This window comes from Culex pipiens, chromosome 1 (assembly GCF_016801865.2).
Source record: "Culex pipiens pallens isolate TS chromosome 1, TS_CPP_V2, whole genome shotgun sequence".
Lineage (NCBI taxonomy): Eukaryota > Metazoa > Arthropoda > Insecta > Diptera > Culicidae > Culex > Culex pipiens.
In genome coordinates, this window is record NC_068937.1 from 70,440,282 (window position 1) to 70,461,634 (window position 21,353).

General features: G+C 33.3%; 1 protein-coding gene across 1 annotated transcript in view; it reads left to right on the forward strand.

Annotated features, from left to right (window-relative positions):
- LOC120426364 (uncharacterized) overlaps positions 1–21,247 on the forward strand; it is a 33,275-nt gene extending 12,028 nt beyond the window's left edge. The window contains exons 5-9 of the mRNA XM_052705942.1: positions 18,800–19,314; positions 19,357–19,508; positions 19,570–20,541; positions 20,784–21,163; positions 21,232–21,247. Of these exons, the coding sequence (XP_052561902.1) occupies positions 18,800–19,314; positions 19,357–19,508; positions 19,570–20,541; positions 20,784–21,163; positions 21,232–21,247 (2,035 nt within the window). The remainder of the gene's footprint in view (positions 1–18,799; positions 19,315–19,356; positions 19,509–19,569; positions 20,542–20,783; positions 21,164–21,231) is intronic.
- The last annotated feature ends 106 nt before the right edge of the window (positions 21,248–21,353 follow it).

Here is a 21,353-nt window from a genome sequence, read left to right on the forward strand (position 1 = left end):
TTTTTAGAATTTTAGAATTTTAGAATTTTAGAATTTTAGAATTTTAGAATTTTAGATTTTAGAATTTTAGAATTTTAGAATTTTAGAATTTAGAATTTTAGAATTTTAGAATTTTAGAATTTTTAGAATTTTAGAATTTTTAGAATTTTTAGAATTTAGAATTTTTAGAATTTTAGAATTTTAGAATTTTTAGAATTTTTAGAATTTTAGAATTTTAGAATTTTAGAATTTTAGAATTTTAGAATTTTAGAATTTTAGAATTTTAGAATTTTAGAATTTTAGAATTTTAGAATTTTAGAATTTTAGAATTTTAGAATTTTAGAATTTTAGAATTTTAGAATTTTTGAATTTTAGAATTTTAGAATTTTAGAATTTTAGAATTTTAGAATTTTAGAATTTTAGAATTTTAGAATTTTAGAATTTTAGAATTTTAGAATTTTAGAATTTTAGAATTTTAGAATTTTAGAATTTTAGAATTTTAGAATTTTAGAATTTTAGAATTTTAGAATTTTAGAATTTTTAGAATTTTTAGAATTTTAGAATTTTAGAATTTTGGAATTTTAGAATTTTAGAATTTTTTAGAATTTTACAATTTTTTGAATTTTAGAATTGTAAAATGTTAGATTTTTTGGAATTTTAAAATTTTTGGAATTTAAGATTTGGAGTTTTAGAATTATTGGAATTTTAGAATTTTAGAATTTTAGAATTTTAGAATTTTAGAATTTTAGAATTTTAGAATTTTAGAATTTTAGAATTTAGAATTTTAGAATTTTAGAATTTTAGAATTTTCGAATTTTCGAATTTTAGTATTATAGAATTTTCGAATTTTCGAATTTAGAATTTTAGAATTTTAGAATTTTAATATTTTAGAATTTTAGAATTTTAGAATTTTAGAATTTTAGAATTTTAGAATTTTAGAATTTTAGAATTTTAGAATTTTAGAATTTTAGAATTTTAGAATTTTAGAATTTTAGAATTTTAGAATTTTAGAATTATAGAATTTTAGAATTTAGAATTTATATTTTAGAATTTTAGAATTTTAGAATTTTAGAATTTTAGAATTTTGAATTTTAGAATTTTTTAGAATTTTAGAATTTTAGAATTTTAGAATTTTAGAATTTTAGAATTTTAGAATTTTAGAATTTTAGAATTTTAGAATTTTAGAATTTTAGAATTTTAGAATTTTAGAATTTTAGAATTTTAGAATTTTAGAATTTTAGAATTTTAGAATTTTAGAATTTTAGAATTTTAGAATTTTAGAATTTTAGAATTTTAGAATTTTAGAATTTTAGAATTTTAGAATTTTAGAATTTTAGAATTTTAGAATTTTAGAATTTTAGAATTTTAGAATTTTAGAATTTTAGAATTTTAGAATTTTAGAATTTTAGAATTTTAGAATTTTAGAATTTTAGAATTTTAGAATTTTAGAATTTTAGAATTTTAGAATTTTAGAATTTTAGAATTTTAGAATTTTAGAATTTTAGAATTTTAGAATTTTAGAATTTTAGAATTTTAGAATTTTAGAATTTTAGAATTTTAGAATTTTAGAATTTTAGAATTTTAGAATTTTAGAATTTTAGAATTTTAGAATTTTAGAATTTTAGAATTTTAGAATTTTAGAATTTTAGAATTTTAGAATTTTAGAATTTTAGAATTTTAGAATTTTAGAATTTTAGAATTTTAGAATTTTAGAATTTTAGAATTTTAGAATTTTAGAATTTTAGAATTTTAGAATTTTAGAATTTTAGAATTTTAGAATTTTAGAATTTTAGAATTTTAGAATTTTAGAATTTTAGAATTTTAGAATTTTAGAATTTTAGAATTTTAGAATTTTAGAATTTTAGAATTTTAGAATTTTAGAATTTTAGAATTTTAGAATTTTAGAATTTTAGAATTTTAGAATTTTAGAATTTTAGAATTTTAGAATTTTAGAATTTTAGAATTTTAGAATTTTAGAATTTTAGAATTTTAGAATTTTAGAATTTTAGAATTTTAGAATTTTAGAATTTTAGAATTTTAGAATTTTAGAATTTTAGAATTTTAGAATTTTAGAATTTTAGAATTTTAGAATTTTAGAATTTTAGAATTTTAGAATTTTAGAATTTTAGAATTTTAGAATTTTAGAATTTTAGAATTTTAGAATTTTAGAATTTTAGAATTTTAGAATTTTAGAATTTTAGAATTTTAGAATTTTAGAATTTTAGAATTTTAGAATTTTAGAATTTTAGAATTTTAGAATTTTAGAATTTTAGAATTTTAGAATTTTAGAATTTTAGAATTTTAGAATTTTAGAATTTTAGAATTTTAGAATTTTAGAATTTTAGAATTTTAGAATTTTAGAATTTTAGAATTTTAGAATTTTAGAATTTTAGAATTTTAGAATTTTAGAATTTTAGAATTTTAGAATTTTAGAATTTTAGAATTTTAGAATTTTAGAATTTTAGAATTTTTAGAATTTTAGAATTTTAGAATTTTAGAATTTTAGAATTTTAGAATTTTAGAATTTTAGAATTTTAGAATTTTAGAATTTTAGAATTTTAGAATTTTAGAATTTTAGAATTTTAGAATTTTAGAATTTTAGAATTTTAGAATTTTAGAATTTTAGAATTTTAGAATTTTAGAATTTTAGAATTTTAGAATTTTAGAATTTTAGAATTTTAGAATTTTAGAATTTTAGAATTTTAGAATTTTAGAATTTTAGAATTTTAGAATTTTAGAATTTTAGAATTTTAGAATTTTAGAATTTTAGAATTTTAGAATTTTAGAATTTTAGAATTTTAGAATTTTAGAATTTTAGAATTTTAGAATTTTAGAATTTTAGAATTTTAGAATTTTAGAATTTTAGAATTTTAGAATTTTAGAATTTTAGAATTTTAGAATTTTAGAATTTTAGAATTTTAGAATTTTAGAATTTTAGAATTTTAGAATTTTAGAATTTTAGAATTTTAGAATTTTAGAATTTTAGAATTTTAGAATTTTAGAATTTTAGAATTTTAGAATTTTAGAATTTTAGAATTTTAGAATTTTAGAATTTTAGAATTTTAGAATTTTAGAATTTTAGAATTTTAGAATTTTAGAATTTTAGAATTTTAGAATTTTAGAATTTTAGAATTTTAGAATTTTAGAATTTTAGAATTTTAGAATTTTAGAATTTTAGAATTTTAGAATTTTAGAATTTTAGAATTTTAGAATTTTAGAATTTTAGAATTTTAGAATTTTAGAATTTTAGAATTTAGAATTTTAGAATTTTAGAATTTTAGAATTTTAGAATTTTAGAATTTTAGAATTTTAGAATTTTAGAATTTTAGAATTTTAGAATTTTAGAATTTTAGAATTTTAGAATTTTAGAATTTTAGAATTTTAGAATTTTAGAATTTTAGAATTTTAGAATTTTAGAATTTTAGAATTTTAGAATTTTAGAATTTTAGAATTTTAGAATTTTAGAATTTTAGAATTTTAGAATTTTAGAATTTTAGAATTTTAGAATTTTAGAATTTTAGAATTTTAGAATTTTAGAATTTTAGAATTTTAGAATTTTAGAATTTTAGAATTTTAGAATTTTAGAATTTTAGAATTTTAGAATTTTAGAATTTTAGAATTTTAGAATTTTAGAATTTTAGAATTTTAGAATTTTAGAATTTTAGAATTTTAGAATTTTAGAATTTTAGAATTTTAGAATTTTAGAATTTTAGAATTTTAGAATTTTAGAATTTTAGAATTTTAGAATTTTAGAATTTTTAGAATTTTAGAATTTTAGAATTTTAGAATTTTAGAATTTTAGAATTTTAGAATTTTAGAATTTTAGAATTTTAGAATTTTAGAATTTTAGAATTTTAGAATTTTAGAATTTTAGAATTTTAGAATTTTATAATTTTAGAATTTTAGAATTTTAGAATTTTAGAATTTTAGAATTTTAGAATTTTAGAATTTTAGAATTTTAGAATTTTAGAATTTTAGAATTTTAGAATTTTAGAATTTTAGAATTTTAGAATTTTAGAATTTTAGAATTTTAGAATTTTAGAATTTTAGAATTTTAGAATTTTAGAATTTTAGAATTTTAGAATTTTAGAATTTTAGAATTTTAGAATTTTAGAATTTTAGAATTTTAGAATTTTAGAATTTTAGAATTTTAGAATTTTAGAATTTTAGAATTTTAGAATTTTAGAATTTTAGAATTTTAGATTTTAGAATTTTAGAATTTTAGAATTTTAGAATTTTAGAATTTTAGAATTTTAGAATTTTAGAATTTTAGAATTTTAGAATTTTAGAATTTTAGAATTTTAGAATTTTAGAATTTTAGAATTTTAGAATTTTAGAATTTTAGAATTTTAGAATTTTAGAATTTTAGAATTTTAGAATTTTAGAATTTTAGAATTTTAGAATTTTAGAATTTTAGAATTTTAGAATTTTAGAATTTTAGAATTTTAGAATTTTAGAATTTTAGAATTTTAGAATTTTAGAATTTTAGAATTTTAGAATTTTAGAATTTTAGAATTTTAGAATTTTAGAATTTTAGAATTTTAGAATTTTAGAATTTTAGAATTTTAGAATTTTAGAATTTTAGAATTTTAGAATTTTAGAATTTTAGAATTTTTAGAATTTTAGAATTTTAGAATTTTAGAATTTTAGAATTTTAGAATTTTAGAATTTTAGAATTTTAGAATTTTAGAATTTTAGAATTTTAGAATTTTAGAATTTTAGAATTTTAGAATTTTAGAATTTTAGAATTTTAGAATTTTAGAATTTTAGAATTTTAGAATTTTAGAATTTTAGAATTTTAGAATTTTAGAATTTTAGAATTTTAGAATTTTAGAATTTTAGAATTTTAGAATTTTAGAATTTTAGAATTTTAGAATTTTAGAATTTTAGAATTTTAGAATTTTAGAATTTTAGAATTTTAGAATTTTAGAATTTTAGAATTTTAGAATTTTAGAATTTTAGAATTTTAGAATTTTAGAATTTTAGAATTTTAGAATTTTAGAATTTTAGAATTTTAGAATTTTAGAATTTTAGAATTTTAGAATTTTAGAATTTTAGAATTTTAGAATTTTAGAATTTTAGAATTTTAGAATTTTAGAATTTTAGAATTTTAGAATTTTAGAATTTTAGAATTTTAGAATTTTAGAATTTTAGAATTTTAGAATTTTAGAATTTTAGAATTTTAGAATTTTAGAATTTTAGAATTTTAGAATTTTAGAATTTTAGAATTTTAGAATTTTAGAATTTTAGAATTTTAGAATTTTAGAATTTTAGAATTTTAGAATTTTAGAATTTTAGAATTTTAGAATTTTAGAATTTTAGAATTTTAGAATTTTAGAATTTTAGAATTTTAGAATTTTAGAATTTTAGAATTTTAGAATTTTAGAATTTTGAATTTTAGAATTTTAGAATTTTAGAATTTTAGAATTTTAGAATTTTAGAATTTTAGAATTTTAGAATTTTAGAATTTTAGAATTTTAGAATTTTAGAATTTTAGAATTTTAGAATTTTAGAATTTTAGAATTTTAGAATTTTAGAATTTTAGAATTTTAGAATTTTAGAATTTTAGAATTTTAGAATTTTAGAATTTTAGAATTTTAGAATTTTAGAATTTTAGAATTTTAGAATTTTAGAATTTTAGAATTTTAGAATTTTAGAATTTTAGAATTTTAGAATTTTAGAATTTTAGAATTTTAGAATTTTAGAATTTTAGAATTTTAGAATTTTAGAATTTTAGAATTTTAGAATTTTAGAATTTTAGAATTTTAGAATTTTAGAATTTTAGAATTTTAGAATTTTAGAATTTTAGAATTTTAGAATTTTAGAATTTTAGAATTTTAGAATTTTAGAATTTTAGAATTTTAGAATTTTAGAATTTTAGAATTTTAGAATTTTAGAATTTTAGAATTTTAGAATTTTAGAATTTTAGAGTTTAAGAATTTGATGATTGACGTTTAACCATTTTTTTTTAAATTCTCAAATTTGGTACAATTTTTAAATAATTATAATAATATTTTCGGATTTTTTATTATTTGCAGTAATTTGAGTTTTATACGTTTTTAAACTTTATTTTTTAGATATCTTCATTTATAATTCTTTTTAAATGTTTAAATTTTGATTATTCTAGATTCTTTAAGAAAAAAAACCAATGCGCCATGGGTTTCCTATGTGCATAGGACATTTTGTAAAAGTAAGCGAGAATAAATAAATTTAGTTTTTCTTTTATAGTTACATATTTGAAATTTTATTGTCTTGAAATTATATTATTATTATTATTGAAATCTGAATTCAATTTATAAATTCTTGCCAATTGTTGATTGATGTTATATGAAATACATACCCAAATTGCAGAGCGACCATTTCTAAAACTTTTTGAGATATTTACGTATTCAACATCCGATAGGTGTCTGGGAACAACGTAATGCATCGGTAATGAACTGTCAATCTCCATTCTGTCCCTAGTAAGAACACGCCACCCTGATTCCGAACCACATCGTTTAACTTCTTTTATCCAATCACATTTATTGTCGAACATGCTGACGTATCGTATTGAACTATAATACTTTTCCCTAAAAAATATATAAAAAATATAAGATTGATTGTTTGAAATATGAATTACAACATAACACCATTCGTTTAAAAATTTCATGTTAATCTTAAACTTACTTGTAATTATACAAAAATAAAAGATTATGCTTGGTTGGAAATGCAAATTTTACTAACGCATCTGCAATATATTTTCCTTTACCGATTCCAGCATTTTTGAAACCAAATGTAAAATACCTGAAATTCTAAAAATAAACAACACTGTAGTTAACTACTTTAGAATGTTTAGTTAGCATGAGGGTCATTCCATTTGAAGCGGAACAGCATTTGAAAGTTACCATCTCCGATTCTGCTCAAATTTGGCAGAGCTGTTGAGACTATCAAAACATGCAAAAATCCCGAACTTCATCCAAATCGGACCACCCCCTCTATTTTTGTACCCTCCCAAAAAATCGACTTTTTGGCGGTTTTGAGCGAAACCTCTATCTTCAAACGACGATAACTTAGGAACCACAAATCTTAGAGGGTCGATCTTAGACTCAATTTTGAAGGACGTAGAATCCATTTCCGTGATCAAAATTTAGATTAAAATATTTTTTCAACCTGTATTGTGCAATTGAAAACTTTAAATGGCCGTATCTCAAAACAGCCCTATTTATTTTTTAAATTTGACCTCACAATCGTATTCCCCGTCCGATTTTGCATAAGAATCACTTATCGACAGAAAGGAATATGTTTTGTTCCAGAGATATCGAATTTTAAAGTTTTGAGTATTTGAGATTACCTAAATTAGCTACACTCGCCGCATCTGCTAGAAGCACTCAGTCGTGCTAATCAATAATTACTACCTGGTGTTCTGTAAGATGAATTATTTTTATAATTTTATGCGATTTTGAGATAATCAATACCTTGAACAATCTATTTTTTGTTTAAGGAGTATTTATATTATTATTTTTTCATAGAATATTTAAAATTTTTAATGCACTGTTTTTCCTGATCACAGTGTCATTGAACCATATTCAATAAAATTTGAACTTTTAATATTTATTTGAAAATGCTACAACGTTTTTACAATATATCTTTAAAAAAATATAATTTTTCTATTGTTTTCATATTTTTCCTAATTCCTCATTCCTTCCCACTTAATCAAATTATTTCTTTAATTTGAAGCGAGAACAAATGTAGAGCTAGCTGTAGTAGATTAAATAATTTCCATGGGTTCTAGAACTTTTGCCATGTGCGGTAGCGAAATAGTGCCATTCAGCAAAAACCTCAAAATCTGCCCTACGGTTTGAAGGATTGATCATATTTAACCGATTTTTATATTGTGAGCCAGTTTCATCTGAACAATTGATGATTTTTTTTTAAATTCTGGTACATTTAATTTCAAAAACAAAACCATATACTTCTGATACATGTGGACAGCAGCTATATCGTCTTCCAAGATTTCGAAATAGTTTACAAACAAAAAAATATTATTGTTCGGACGGTGTCGAAATCAACACCACTGAATTTGATCATAATCATTTAATAAATCAGTTAAATTCAAATTCGTTTTTATTGGTAAATAATCAAGATCCAATAAGTTCTTTTGAGGTACAAAACAGAGTTTTGGAGTTCCTTTCAGCTGTGTGTTACATCAGAATCCATTTTGGAACAGTTATTGCTTGTAAATAAAGGTGTTACCAATAGTAAGAAAAATTAAGAAAAAAAACTTACTAAACTTGCTAGGAAAAGGGGATAGAAATAGAGAAAGCTTAAAACTAGATCACAGTTTTTTATCCTTTATAGATACCATGCTTAATCATTAATTCCCCAAGGGCTAGAAATTGCTCCGCCTTGTTACGGCAGCTCCGAAACCGCGTCATCATCTCCCCCGCGAGGGCAAAGAACTCCGGCAGGGTAAAGAGATCTTCCCCGGTGACTTCTTGCTGGGCCGCATTGCCGCTACCGGCAGCGACCACGCTGGCAAACGATCGCCCCCAGCCAGGAGGGAACGCTGAATACTACTAAACTACTTATAAACTATATAAAGAGCGGATCAATGCAGCTGAAGACTGCAATGATTTTTGTCGAAATGCATCAATTATCTTATTGGACATAACATCCAAAGTGTCAACTTCGGCTAATTGATGAAATTCACTGGTGCTGAACCAGGGAGGAAGTTTCAGAATCATTTTCAGAATTTTGTTCTGAATCCTCTGAAGTTTTTTCTTCCTGGTTAAGCAACAGGTTGTCCAGATCGGCACAGCATAAAGCATGGCAGGTCTGAAAATTTGTTTATAAATTAACAGTTTATTCTTGAGACAAAGTCTAGAATTCCTGTTTATAAGTGGATACAAACATTTAATATATTTGTTACATTTAACCTGGATACTTTCAATGTGATCCTTGTAAGTAAGGTTTTTGTCAAAAGCAAGTCCAAGATATTTCACTTGATCCTCCCACTTTAAATTTACCTCATTCATCTTTATAATGTGATGACTTTTTGGTTTAAGAAAATCAGCCCTTGGTTTGTGAGGGAAAATAATAAGTAGGGAACGCTGAATTGTGCGCTGGAACCGTTCGCTGACCAGCTGCAGGGACGGCTGCACTCGTACTTCGCTGAGGAGGGTAGGACGCTGCTGCTTTCTTCTTCCTCTTTTCCTGCTCCTCGAGGTAGGACTGACGTGCGACGCATCCACGGTAATTACCGGTATGGTTACCGCCGCAGTTCGCACACTTTACGCGCGGCTTGGTTTGTTCTGCGTTTTCTCCCAAGTCCGCCTTTCGTGGCAGTGCGCACACCTCCGAGAGGTGTGACTCACCGCACTTCACGCAGCGGGGCTGGAGGTTGCAGTTCCGCGAGCCGTGGCCGAATTTCTGGCATCGGTGACATTGGGCTGCGTCCGAAGGATTTTTGGTGTAAAACCGCCAGTTTACCCAAAAACCGTCCAACGCCTTAGTCCGTCGCAGGTCTTGAATGTGACGGTTGTCTTCCGCGAGGGGACTTTTATGAGGACTTTAGGACAGAGGTCGGGCGGTCTTGGTACCCCTGCAAGACGATCTTAACAGCGGTCTTCTGCACGGGGTCGAATGAAGTTTTTACGCTTCAATTTCTCCACAACCAGGTTTAAGTTCTTTTGGTCAAATGTGAACACTTGCACTGACGATTTACCTATTTTGAGGCAGCACACGAGGCCTTCCAGCTGCTCGTCAACATCGTCCGCCAACGTGTCCAAAACAAAAATTGGTGGTGGTCATCGTTCCTTTGGAGTAATTACTTTTTTTGGCATCGGCACTTTTTTCCGTGCACGACCATCGTCGTCGTCGTCGGTAGTGCTACCGTCGGTGTTGTTGTAGCTGCTTTCCTTTTCACTCAGTCTCGCGAACTTGTTACTGGTGGGAATGTTGGCGGATGTTGAAGCGCCATTGGTCGACGGATTGCCGGAAGTAGCTGAACGGAGCCTAATAGGGCTGCGATCCTGGACGCGGTAATTGGCGTGTAATAATTTCGGGTCAAATCCTGGAACGAAACATATTCCTTTCTGTCGATAAGTAATTCTTATGTAAAATTGGCCCGGGAATACGATGGTGAGGTCAAATTTAAAAAAATTAATAGGGCTGTTTTGAGATACGACCACTTAAAGTTTTCAATTGCGCAATACAGGTAGAACAAATATTTTTATCTGAATTTTGATCACGGAAATGGATTCTACGTCCAATTTCCTTCAAAATTTACTCTAAGACCGACCCTCTAAGATTTGTGGTTCCTGAGTTATCGTCGTTTGAAGATAGAGGTTTCGCTCAAAAATCGCCAAAAAGTCGATTTTTTGGGAGGGTACAAAAATGGAGGGGGTGGTCCGATTTGGATGAAATGCGTGATTTTTGCATGTTTTGATAGTCTCAACAGCTCTGCCAAATTTGAGCAGAATCGGAGATGGTAATTTTCAAATTTGCATTTTTTCTTGCACACTTCAGGTGGAATGACCCTTATATAAGTTACGGCAAAACATGTGTGAGGCTCTGGGGACTATGAGGCTCTGGGGATTACAATACAATCAGAACTTTTTGGACAGTCAAACTTAACGCGTCGGCGTTTTTAATTTAGAGAAAACCACCCTTTCATCATGGAACCTTTATAACTGGCGCAATCGAGTCTTCGCCGGAAGGTGGTTGTGCCCAGTGATTCAAGTGGTCGTTCGCGAAAATCTCGGTAGTGAGACCGAAAGTGCAAGTTAATTCGAAAAACACGGAAGTTGTTCAGGAGCAGAAATTCGTCACCAACGGCCCTGGAGATCAGGAGTGAAGCAGCCAAGGAAATCGCATGGTGAAGCAGCCACCGACCGAAGAAGATGAACCAACGTTATCCGCTGGATACTTCGGCAAGAGGCGTGATACCATCGTGTGCACATCGCGAAAAACTCGGATCTGAGTTCAGGAGCGCAGCACGACGTGGACTTCAACACCTTCGACGAGGAGGGCAAATGAACAGCGTTACCCGGATTTTCAACAAGCAACCAAATTTAAAGTGAAAAAATATCCTAATTCAAAATTCAAAAATACTTTTCCAAATTTGATAAGTTAAGTAAGTGTGTGTGAGTGAAAACAAAATCTGCAATTCGAAAATCATTTAAATAATTCAGCATGACCAGATTAACTTAATTCACAAACGAAAAAAAAAATCAAAATTATTTTTTTAGAAGGTGTGTGAGTGAAAAAAAAACAAAGAAACCCATTTCAAAATTATGTAGCAAAAAAAATTCAGTTAATCGAGTGTGTTTGAAATTGTTATGGAGAAACATTACGATGAAATAATAGTTTGTTTGTAATTATTACAAGTCTCAATTTGTAATTCAGAGTTACACAAATGTAACAAACGAAGATGTAACTAAGGATTACGTAATCTTTGATTACAAATATTAGTAACACTGAATTACAAAACAGCATTAACTATAATGTTTGAAACATCACCAAAGAAGCTTATGATATTTCAAACTCGTGACCTGTTTGGTAGTTCTTTCCGATGGAAAATTTCTGTGCAGTCGATACGGATCGGGACGATCCTTTCTTGGTGGGGGAGCAGTTACGGAAATTGCTTTCCGCACAATTGATCGACGCCACCAACATCATCAGCACAGCCGACAACAGTAACTCAAACTGCGAACAAAGCTAAACTTCGTTCAGACCGTATACGTGATGTAAATAGTTTTGTGGAAAGAGCGAAGACGCGTGGGCGTTTTTTTGTGTTTTCTTTTGTTTGATTTAAGATCGCGTCTTGTATGCATTCTATATTCGATAAAATCGCTACATATTTCATTAAAATGGGAGAGAATGAAATCGCATATTGACAACGGGCGCGTTTAATTCAAGTGGTTTACATAGTTATATGCTCTTTTGGTCAAGCTTTCCACAGCCGGCTGTCTAGGTTTGAACTGTTTAATTAAAATTTAAAACTAAACGGGAATTGTCTCGACACACCCAAAGGGAAAATATATCTCAAAATCTGCAACAGTGGATTTGCTGCAGAAAATGTAATATTTTATTACATTTTTTGCAGCAAGCCCGTAGATCATTTTTGCCCGCGTGTAAACACGTCAGCGATCTGCAGTTCTCACCAACACATATAATGCAGGTGGTGAGAACATTATGATCGCACTCTGTCCCTCACAATTCATCAAGCGTCCTTGGCGCGGTGGTAGCGGGTCGGATCAGCATCCTAGAAGTTGACGGTTCAATCCTCGTTCTGTTAAGATTTTTTTCTGCAATACAATCAATCTGCCGTCGGTAATGTCGATAATTGTCGGTAACGGGCAAAAATGTCATACCCCTATAACGCAAAAAATGCATGAGGACAGATTGAAATCAGATTCTGATATACTTTCATGCCGCCATGTATCACAATCATGCGACCGCCGGTTGGGTGCAGCAACATCAGATGTTTGCCTTGAGAATAATAATTAAAATCCAATGTAATTAAACGGAAATTGTCTCTACAGCAGCATCAGATTGCTTGCCTTGAGAATAAAACTTTAGCCCATAAACACACCATGCTAATAACCGCAACGTTTGCTTAGAGCGTATCCTAAACCATTTACCTTCCCAAAAACCGGCCAACTCCAAGCGAAACTAACTTGGGACACCGTGGAGATTTTCCCTTGTCCCCTTAAAAAAGTGGAGCATCAACACTTCCCGTCTTCCAAATCCCTTTCCTTGTCCTTGGTGCGCGGTGGAGATGGGAGCGGCCGGCAATGGACGGCTGTCATGGTGTTGAGAATCTGGTTCAGGTGGAATTGGTTCTTTTCCCAGTTATCAATTCCTAGACAACTTGGGCTTAGACTATCATCACTTAACATGGCGAAATCCAGTCTGCAATCCGCTAAAATCACCGTCTCCTAGCGAAGCGAAGCGAAGAATAAACTCCAGAGTTTTTTTTAAAGGACCAATAAACTATTGTCTTTCATATGTTTATAGGACCTAATAAAAAAAACTCTAGAACTGTTAATTTATAAACAAATTTTCAAACCTGCCATGCTTTATGCTGTGCCGATCTGGACAAGCTGTTGCTTAACCAGGAAGAAAAAAATTCAGAGGATTCAGAACAAAATTCTGAAAATGATTCTGAAACTTCCTCCATGGTTCAGCACCAGTGAACTTCATCAATTAGCCGAAGTTGACACTTTGGATGTTATGTCCAATAAGATAATTGATGCATTTTGACAAAAATCATTGCAGTCTTCATCCGCTTATTATATAGTTTATAAGTTAGTTATAAGGTATCCCTTTTCCTTTTTGTACATGTAGGGTATTTTAACCATTAGTGGACCCTAGGGTGGTCCAAATCCGGACTTTTTTTGGGGCTACCCCCTGAAATCAATGATTGACCCATCACTAGGCTAAATTCCAAATTTGAGCTCATTCTGACCACGGAAACCCCTCCCTCCAATCGCTTAAAGTTTGTATGGGAAAAATAGTCAAAATGTATGGAGAAAAGCAACTGTTTTACTTTTTTACCTGTGCAAGGCGCCATAGTTATCCGATTCTTACCATTTCTCAAATGTAGAACCTTCATTAAGTTTAGAACAATTTTCCCGAAAACACTATATTTTTGGGATTTTTTCCCGCGAAGTTATTAGCGCTCAAAACTGACCATTTTTGCGCGGCTAGCTGTAAGGGGCTACCTAACAACGATGTTTAATTACAATTCGTACACGCACGTGCTCTCTCTCAGGTTCAAACTCTCTCACGAGCTTGCTCGCCTGCCTGCCTGCCTGCCTGTTTGCCTACAAGCGCGCGCGCTGTTTCTCTGCTTGGACTTTTGTCGTCGTCGTCGTCGTTTTCGTTCCGCTGCGCTGCGTTCCTGGCATGTTTATGGGTAATTCTCCGCCAACTCACACAGCAGTTGCCCCGACCCCTCTTCGATTTGCGTGAAACTTTGTCCTAAGGGGTAACTTTTGTCCCTGATCACGAATCCGAGGTCCGTTTTTTGATATCTCGTGACGGAGGGGCGGTACGACCCCTTCCATTTTTGAACATGCGAAAAAAGAGGTGTTTTTCAATAATTTGCAGCCTGAAACGGTGATGAGATAGAAATTTGGTGTCAAAGGGACTTTTATGTAAAATTAGACGCCCGATTTGATGGCGTACTCAGAATTCCGAAAAAACGTATTTTTCATCGAAAAAAACACTAAAAAAGTTTTAAAAATTCTCCCATTTTCCGTTACTCGACTGTAAAAAATTTTGGAACATGTCATTTTATGGGAAATTTAATGTACTTTTCGAATCTACATTGTCCCAGAAGGGTCATTTTTTCATTTAGAACAAAATTTTTCATTTTAAAATTTCGTGTTTTTTCTAACTTTGCAGGGTTATTTTTTAGAGTGTAACAATGTTCTACAAAAATGTAGAGCAGACAATTACAAAAATTTTGATATATAGACATAAGGGGTTTGCTTATAAACATCACGAGTTATCGCGATTTTACGAAAAAAAGTTTTGAAAAAGTTGGTCGTCATCGATCATGGCCGTTCATGGTCACCCGCGACAGACACGGACGACGAAACAAAGAGAAACGCAAAAAGCAACTTTTTTTTTTTTTTTTTTTTTTTTTTTTTTTTTTTTTTTTTTTTTTTTTTTTTTTTTTTTTTTTTTGGGACAATGTAGATTCGAAAAGTACATTAAATTTCCCATAAAATGACATGTTCCAAAATTTTTTACAGTCGAGTAACGGAAAATGGGAGAATTTTTAAAACTTTTTTAGTGTTTTTTTCGATGAAAAATACGTTTTTTCGGAATTCTGAGTACGCCATCAAATCGGGCGTCTAATTTTACATAAAAGTCCCTTTGACACCAAATTTCTATCTCATCACCGTTTCAGGCTGCAAATTATTGAAAAACACCTCTTTTTTCGCATGTTCAAAAATGGAAGGGGTCGTACCGCCCTTCCGTCACGAGATATCAAAAAACGGACCTCGGATTCGTGATCAGGGACAAAAGTTACCCCTTAGGACAAAGTTTCACGCAAATCGAAGAGGGGTCGGGGCAACTTTTCCCGATTTCGTGTGAGTTGGTAGAGAATTACCCTTATTGTAATTTTCAGGATATATTTCGATATTTATTTCGAGATATAAAATTAAATGTAATATGTGATTAACAATAGATATCATATTATCAGAGCGTGTGTGAGAGAATACAAATTTCGATAAATTAGATCCTCCATGAATTGTTGACCGAGCCACGTAGCCCAGTGGTAACGCTTCCGCGTTAGCGGTAGATCGGGGTTCAAATCCCGGCTCGGACCAACACAACTGGTGATCTTTTCCCTTCTGGAATCGATTGCTTAGGAAAGGGAAGGTAGTGTATCGTCACAAACTGGACCTTATCACAACACCTTAGGGAGGCGACCTATGGAATGTTAACATTAACCTTAACATGTTAACATTAAGTTGAGAATGAAACTGCCACTGAATCCGCTTTGTAAATGCCGGCCCCGATACTCTTCAAGGGTGTTCCCCTCAGGAACTGGGAAAGATTTACTTTTTTTTACTATGAATTGTCATCTGTTATTATTGAGTAAATTTTTAAATAGGGATATTGTAATTTAAATTTATTTCTAGTTTTTTTTAAATGGTACCATATCAAACTCGAGACTGGGATTTTAACTATTCTAGAAAAAATAAAAGACTTTTTTTTAACTTAGTCAAGTATAGATTTCAGGAAGAACAATACACTTAGACAACTCATCGATTATGGGAACTGTTTTTTATTCTACTTTTGTATACTATCAAACAAGCTTAAAAAGAAAATATTTGAAGTTTTTTCGTAGCCCTATGATCACGACTATTTTTCATTCCATACAAAATATTTTAATCTGCCGAAAATATAACAAACTTCCTTACAACAAATTGCGGTATATTTTGCTTTTGACGATTATTAGAAGTTTACGATTCCGAAACATCCAAAAAGTGCAACGATGTCTAAAAGAAAATCCTCAAAAATAGAGATTGTTGAGCTAGCTAGTTTTATAACTAATCTAATCTAATCTAATCTAATCTAATCGCCAGTCAGTCCAAAGAAAGCATCCGGGAAGAACTTATGGTTAGATTACGCCTCAAGTTCCTTCTTGTCATTATTAATGATTGCAGTACTTTCGAGAACCCCCGAAGCGTATTACACTCATTAAAGCGGCCCGGCCTACTGCGTTGCATTAACCGCATGAGACAGATATCTATCCCACATTTCATAGAACCATCAGGGGAAGAAGAAGAAGCCGGGGACATACCGTACCATCCGGTTCGAGTTATTCATAGATTATAATGGTGTGTGGTGTGTAGCGGAATCGTTGGGGAAGGGATTGTTGTATTATATAGTAAATGACCTTGTGACATTACTTCACCACTACGGATTAATTCACTCAAGGAGTGTTATCCCTTGGTGGCCGAATGGCTAGAGCATCCGACTTCCAATCCAAAAGTGTGAGTTCGAATCTCACCCTGATTCTATGCGTTTTTTGTTCATATTCAAAGTTCAATTACAGTCGAAAAATTTCAAGTAGACCGGTCGGGAATCGAACCCTGAACCTTCCGCTTATGAGGCGGGATCCGTAGCCATTAAGCCACGGGCCGGTCCTGAGCTAGCTAGTTTTTTTTATCTGGAATCAAATTGCCTTCGAATGGACAAACGGTTGGTCGGATGATATTTAGAGTAAAAAAACAAAATTTGTATTACCTGAAGATTTTTAAATAACTTTTAAATAACTCTAATGAGCATATACGAACAACTGCTTGTAATGCTTGGAAAAACGAACAAACCCTGTTCATTTGCTTAAATCTTTTAAATGAGCCTAAGCCAAAGCCTAAGCTGCCTTTTATTCAAATTATTTTTTTTTTCAGTGCACTTTAAAAAATAAAATTGACATGATCTAAGAATTTATATGCTAAATATATCTCAAAACAATCCTGCTATTTTAGTTGAAAATTATAATAAACATGCCAGGAACGCAGCGCAGCGGATAGCAAACGAAAACGACGACGACGACAAAAGTCCAAGCAGATAAACAGCGCACGCTTGTAGGTAAACAGGCAGGCAGGCAGGCGAGCAAGCTCGTGAGAGAGTTTGAACCTGAAAGCGAGCACGTGCGTGTACGAATTGTAATTAAACAACGTTGTTAGGTAGCCCCTTACAGCTAGCCGCGCAAAAATGGTCAATTTTGAGCGCTAATAACTTCGCGGGAAAAAATCCTAAAAACATGGTATCTTCGGGAAAGTTGTTCTAAATTTAATGAAGGTTCTACATTTGAGAAATGGTAAGAATCGGATAACTATGGCGCCTGCCACAGGTAAAAAAGTAAAACAGTTGCTTTTCTCCATACATTTTGACTATTTTTCCCATACAAACTTTAAGCGATTGGAGGGAGGGGTTCCCGTGGTCAGAATGAGCTCAAATTTGGAATTTAGCCTAGTGATGGGTCAATCTTTGATTTCAAGGGGTAGCCCCAAAAAAGTCCGGATTTGAACCACCCTACCCGACACTCATCAGCTGATCAGAAGTCCGCTGCAACACGATCGCGCTCCCCTCACAACTCTGTAACCGTTCAGTTACAAGATTCCTAGTATTTTTAATATGTTAATTTATTTATTTATTATTTAATGTTCTTTGTGGTAAATGTTCAATGTTTTGGGTTACGAGCTATAGGGAAACACCAAGATTGTATAGCGTAGTCCCCCGTCAACAAACACAACAAAATATTGTCTCTTAAGAAAGGGCTCAGTGGGTGCAAGAGGGGTATCCAGTGGGTGCAACTTAAGGGCAAGCTTCTACGATGTTGGCGGTATTGGGGGATGACGGTTGAGGAGACCGATGACGGATCCTTCGAGGCAGGTTTGACCGCCGTGAATCGGCGATTTCAATCCCGGTGTTCGTGCGAGAAAGTTAAGTGCTTTAGTGAAAGTTTAAAAGTGAGCCAGCAGAAGACGGAAGAAGGATTCCCGCATCACCCTGCTGTTCGTTCAGGACCTTTTGATTTCGTCCACCAAGCGTACGCGCCTCACACTCGCACGGGTCGGTCCATGTACATTGAGTGCGGAGAAGCCAGTACATGCACCTAAACGTAATAGGACCTTCGCTCTGGATCTGCGGATCCATAATTCGTTAAGGAGCGCATTTCTCGGGCTGAAGCCCTAATTACAAAGGAGACCCTTCTCGGAACGACCGTTACGGTGATCCCGTGGTCCGCCCGATCGAGCCAACGAAGGAAGACACCGTAAACCTCGACACCAGCCTACGCCATTGCTGGTCAGTACGCGCCATCCGTCCGCCATCGCTCAAGCCAGCCCGCGGTTTTCCACGGCCGCCATTGCCACCCAAGAGCACTGGTCGATGTTCCGTGCGCGGCGCTGAAGCGAGCGTGGCCATCCGAGTGGTGCTAGCCCACCAAGAACTCGAGCCAACCGAAGCCGAAGCAGAAGTAGGAGAAGAAGCAGTTCATCAACGGTACGTACCGCAGCAGTTCCAGAACCCCAGCAACCCCCCACAATAGCCCAAATTCCCCCCCATCACACACACAGTAGTTTCCGTAGTTTTTAATAAATAGTAGTTTTTAATTTCCATAGTTTCTTGATTTGTCTTTAATAAAACCCTTCCCTTGATATTTCCCACAAATTTGCTGTATTTTATTTGATCCGCGTTGTCCTCCATCACCTGAGGTGAGCCGACTCTGTTTTCCTATCCTAGGGGAAGAGTTAGTGCCAAGAGCTTGCCGACATCCTTGGATATCACACCTTTTTCTTATTAGTAGTTTCTCTAAAAGTATCAACTCCAACAACAACAACCCACGCATTAGCAGCAACAGTCGTGGTGGCAGCAGCAAAAACAATAACAAACCACGAACACCGTGCTGGAAGTGTGGCGAGCTGCACTACGTGGAGTTTTGCCAGTACCTGAACCATCGCTGTCGGGATTGCAACCGAGTCGGCCACAAGGACGGGTACTGCCAGTGTGTGCGGTCGAATCCAGGTAAAAAGCGTCGCGAGAAGTCCAGCAAGCCAGCGCACACCAGGGGGATCTACGTGAAACAGCTAGCTGTTCACCGCAACCGAAAGTTTGTGACCGTGGTGATTAATCACGTCGAGCTTCAACTCCAGTTGGACTGTGCTTCCGACATCACCGTCCTCACGGAAGCCAGCTGGAACCGCATCGGACGACCACCAATGGAGCCACCGTCACAGCAAGCTCGGACTGCTTCCGGACAGCCGTTGGACCTGATCGGCGAGATCGTCTGTGACGTCACGCTGAAAGGAGTGCATCGTTCAGGTGAAGTGTACGTGACCAACATTAAAGATCTGAACCTTTAAGGCCTCGACTTCATCGATCTCTTCAACCTGTGGGATGTCCCCCTGAGCACGGTTTGCAACCTGGTGACGTCATCTAAGGACAACGTGGAGTGGCTGAAAGCGTCGTTCCCGCAGCTGTTTTCCGACTCACTCGGATGCTGCAAGAAGGCCGAAGTGAAACTTTACGTTTTGCCAGACGTTCAGCCAGTGTTCCGTGCCGTTTGCCGCCCTGCAGCCGATCCAAACCGAGCTAGAACGTCTCCAGAAGCTGGACATCATCTCTCCGGTGGAGTTTTCGGACTGGGCTGCCCCCATCGTTGCCGTTAAGAAAAAGTCCGTCAACGGTGAGCCAAACAAAGTGCGAGTGTGCGCGGACTACTCGACTGGCCTAAACAGCCTCATCCAGCCGAACCAACATCCGTTGCCATTGCCCGAGGAGATTTTTGCCAAGCTTACGGGTAGCAAGATCTTCACGCACATCGACCTGTCGGACGCGTATCTGCAGGTGCCTGTCGAGAAGGAGTCTAGACAGTTCCTGACGATCAACACTCACTTGAGCCTGTTCGAGTTCAACCGCTTGTCGCCCGGTGTCAAGTCAGCCCCTGGCGCCTTCCAGAAGATCGTCGAGTCGATGGTCGCTGGCCTCGACGGAGTGGAGGTTTACCTCGACGATGTGCTCGTCCATGGCAGAACACCGGAAGAGCACCGCTCACGTTTGCTGAAGGTCCTGGAACGCATCCAAGAGTGGGGTTTCACCCTGCGCATCGAGAAATGCTCGTTTTTCATGTCGGAGATCACCTATTTGGGATTCATCGTCAACAACCGAGTAATCAGGCCGGACCCGTCCAAGACGTCCGCCATCTGCCGCATGCCACCCCCGCATGACGACAGCAGTTTGCGTTCCTTCCTCGGTGCGATCAATTTCTACAGAAAGTTTGTTCGCAACATGCACGATCTCCGACACCCACTGGATGCCAAGTGGGACTGGAACGAAAGCTGCCAGGAGTCGTTCGAGAAATTCAAGAACCTGCTCCGGTCGGACCTGCTTTTGGTGCACTACAACCCTGAGCTGGAAACTATCGTCGCCGCTGACGCGTCCAACTACGGTGTCGGCGCGTGCTTAATGCATCGATACGATGACGGCTTGATCAAGGTGGTGTGTCACGCGTCTCGGACGTTGACGTCGGCCGAGCAGAACTACGGTCAAGTTGAGTACACAGAAAAAAATATGTGAATTTACTCGACACGGAAAAAATGAATCACATGTGAACTCAGTTCATGTAAACTTGAGATTCGACGTAAACGGTTGAATCACACGTAAAATCATGTTTTTACGTTTATTTTGTTGCAAATTTACATCAAATTGCATTTAAATTTAAATGTTTAATGACGTGCAAAAGTGTTACATCATAAATGATGTAACATTCGGAAATATTTTTTTGTGTGTAGGAGGCTTTGGCGCTGATCTTCGGTGTTACCAAGTTTCATCGCTTCATCTGGGGACGGAGGTTCACACTTCACACCGACCACAAGCCGCTGGTCGCCGTGTTCGGGTCCAAGATGAGAATCCCGGTTCACACCTCCAACCGTCTTCAGCGATGGGCGCTGATCCTGCTTTCCTACGAGTTTGACATCGAGCACATCTCAACGCAAGACTTTGGCTATGCTGACATGCTCTCGAGACTGATCGACGCGCGGATCAAACCGGACGAGGATTTTGTGATCGTCGCAATCCAGCTCGAGGACGAACTTGCAGCGGCCATGGACGAAGCACTCAACATTCTAAAAGTGGCCACAAGCAACGACAAGCTACTGCAAGACGTCATCAAGCATGTCCAATCTCGCTGGCCCGGGGCAATTAAGCTGGTCGATGCTGAACTTCGCCCGTTCTACACAGAAAAAAAATCCGGTAAATTTACATCATATGATGTACCAAAAGTGCACGTCATTAATGATTCTAATTTACATTATATTCATTGGAAATTTAAATTTCATCCGACGTAAATGTGCCATAGAAAT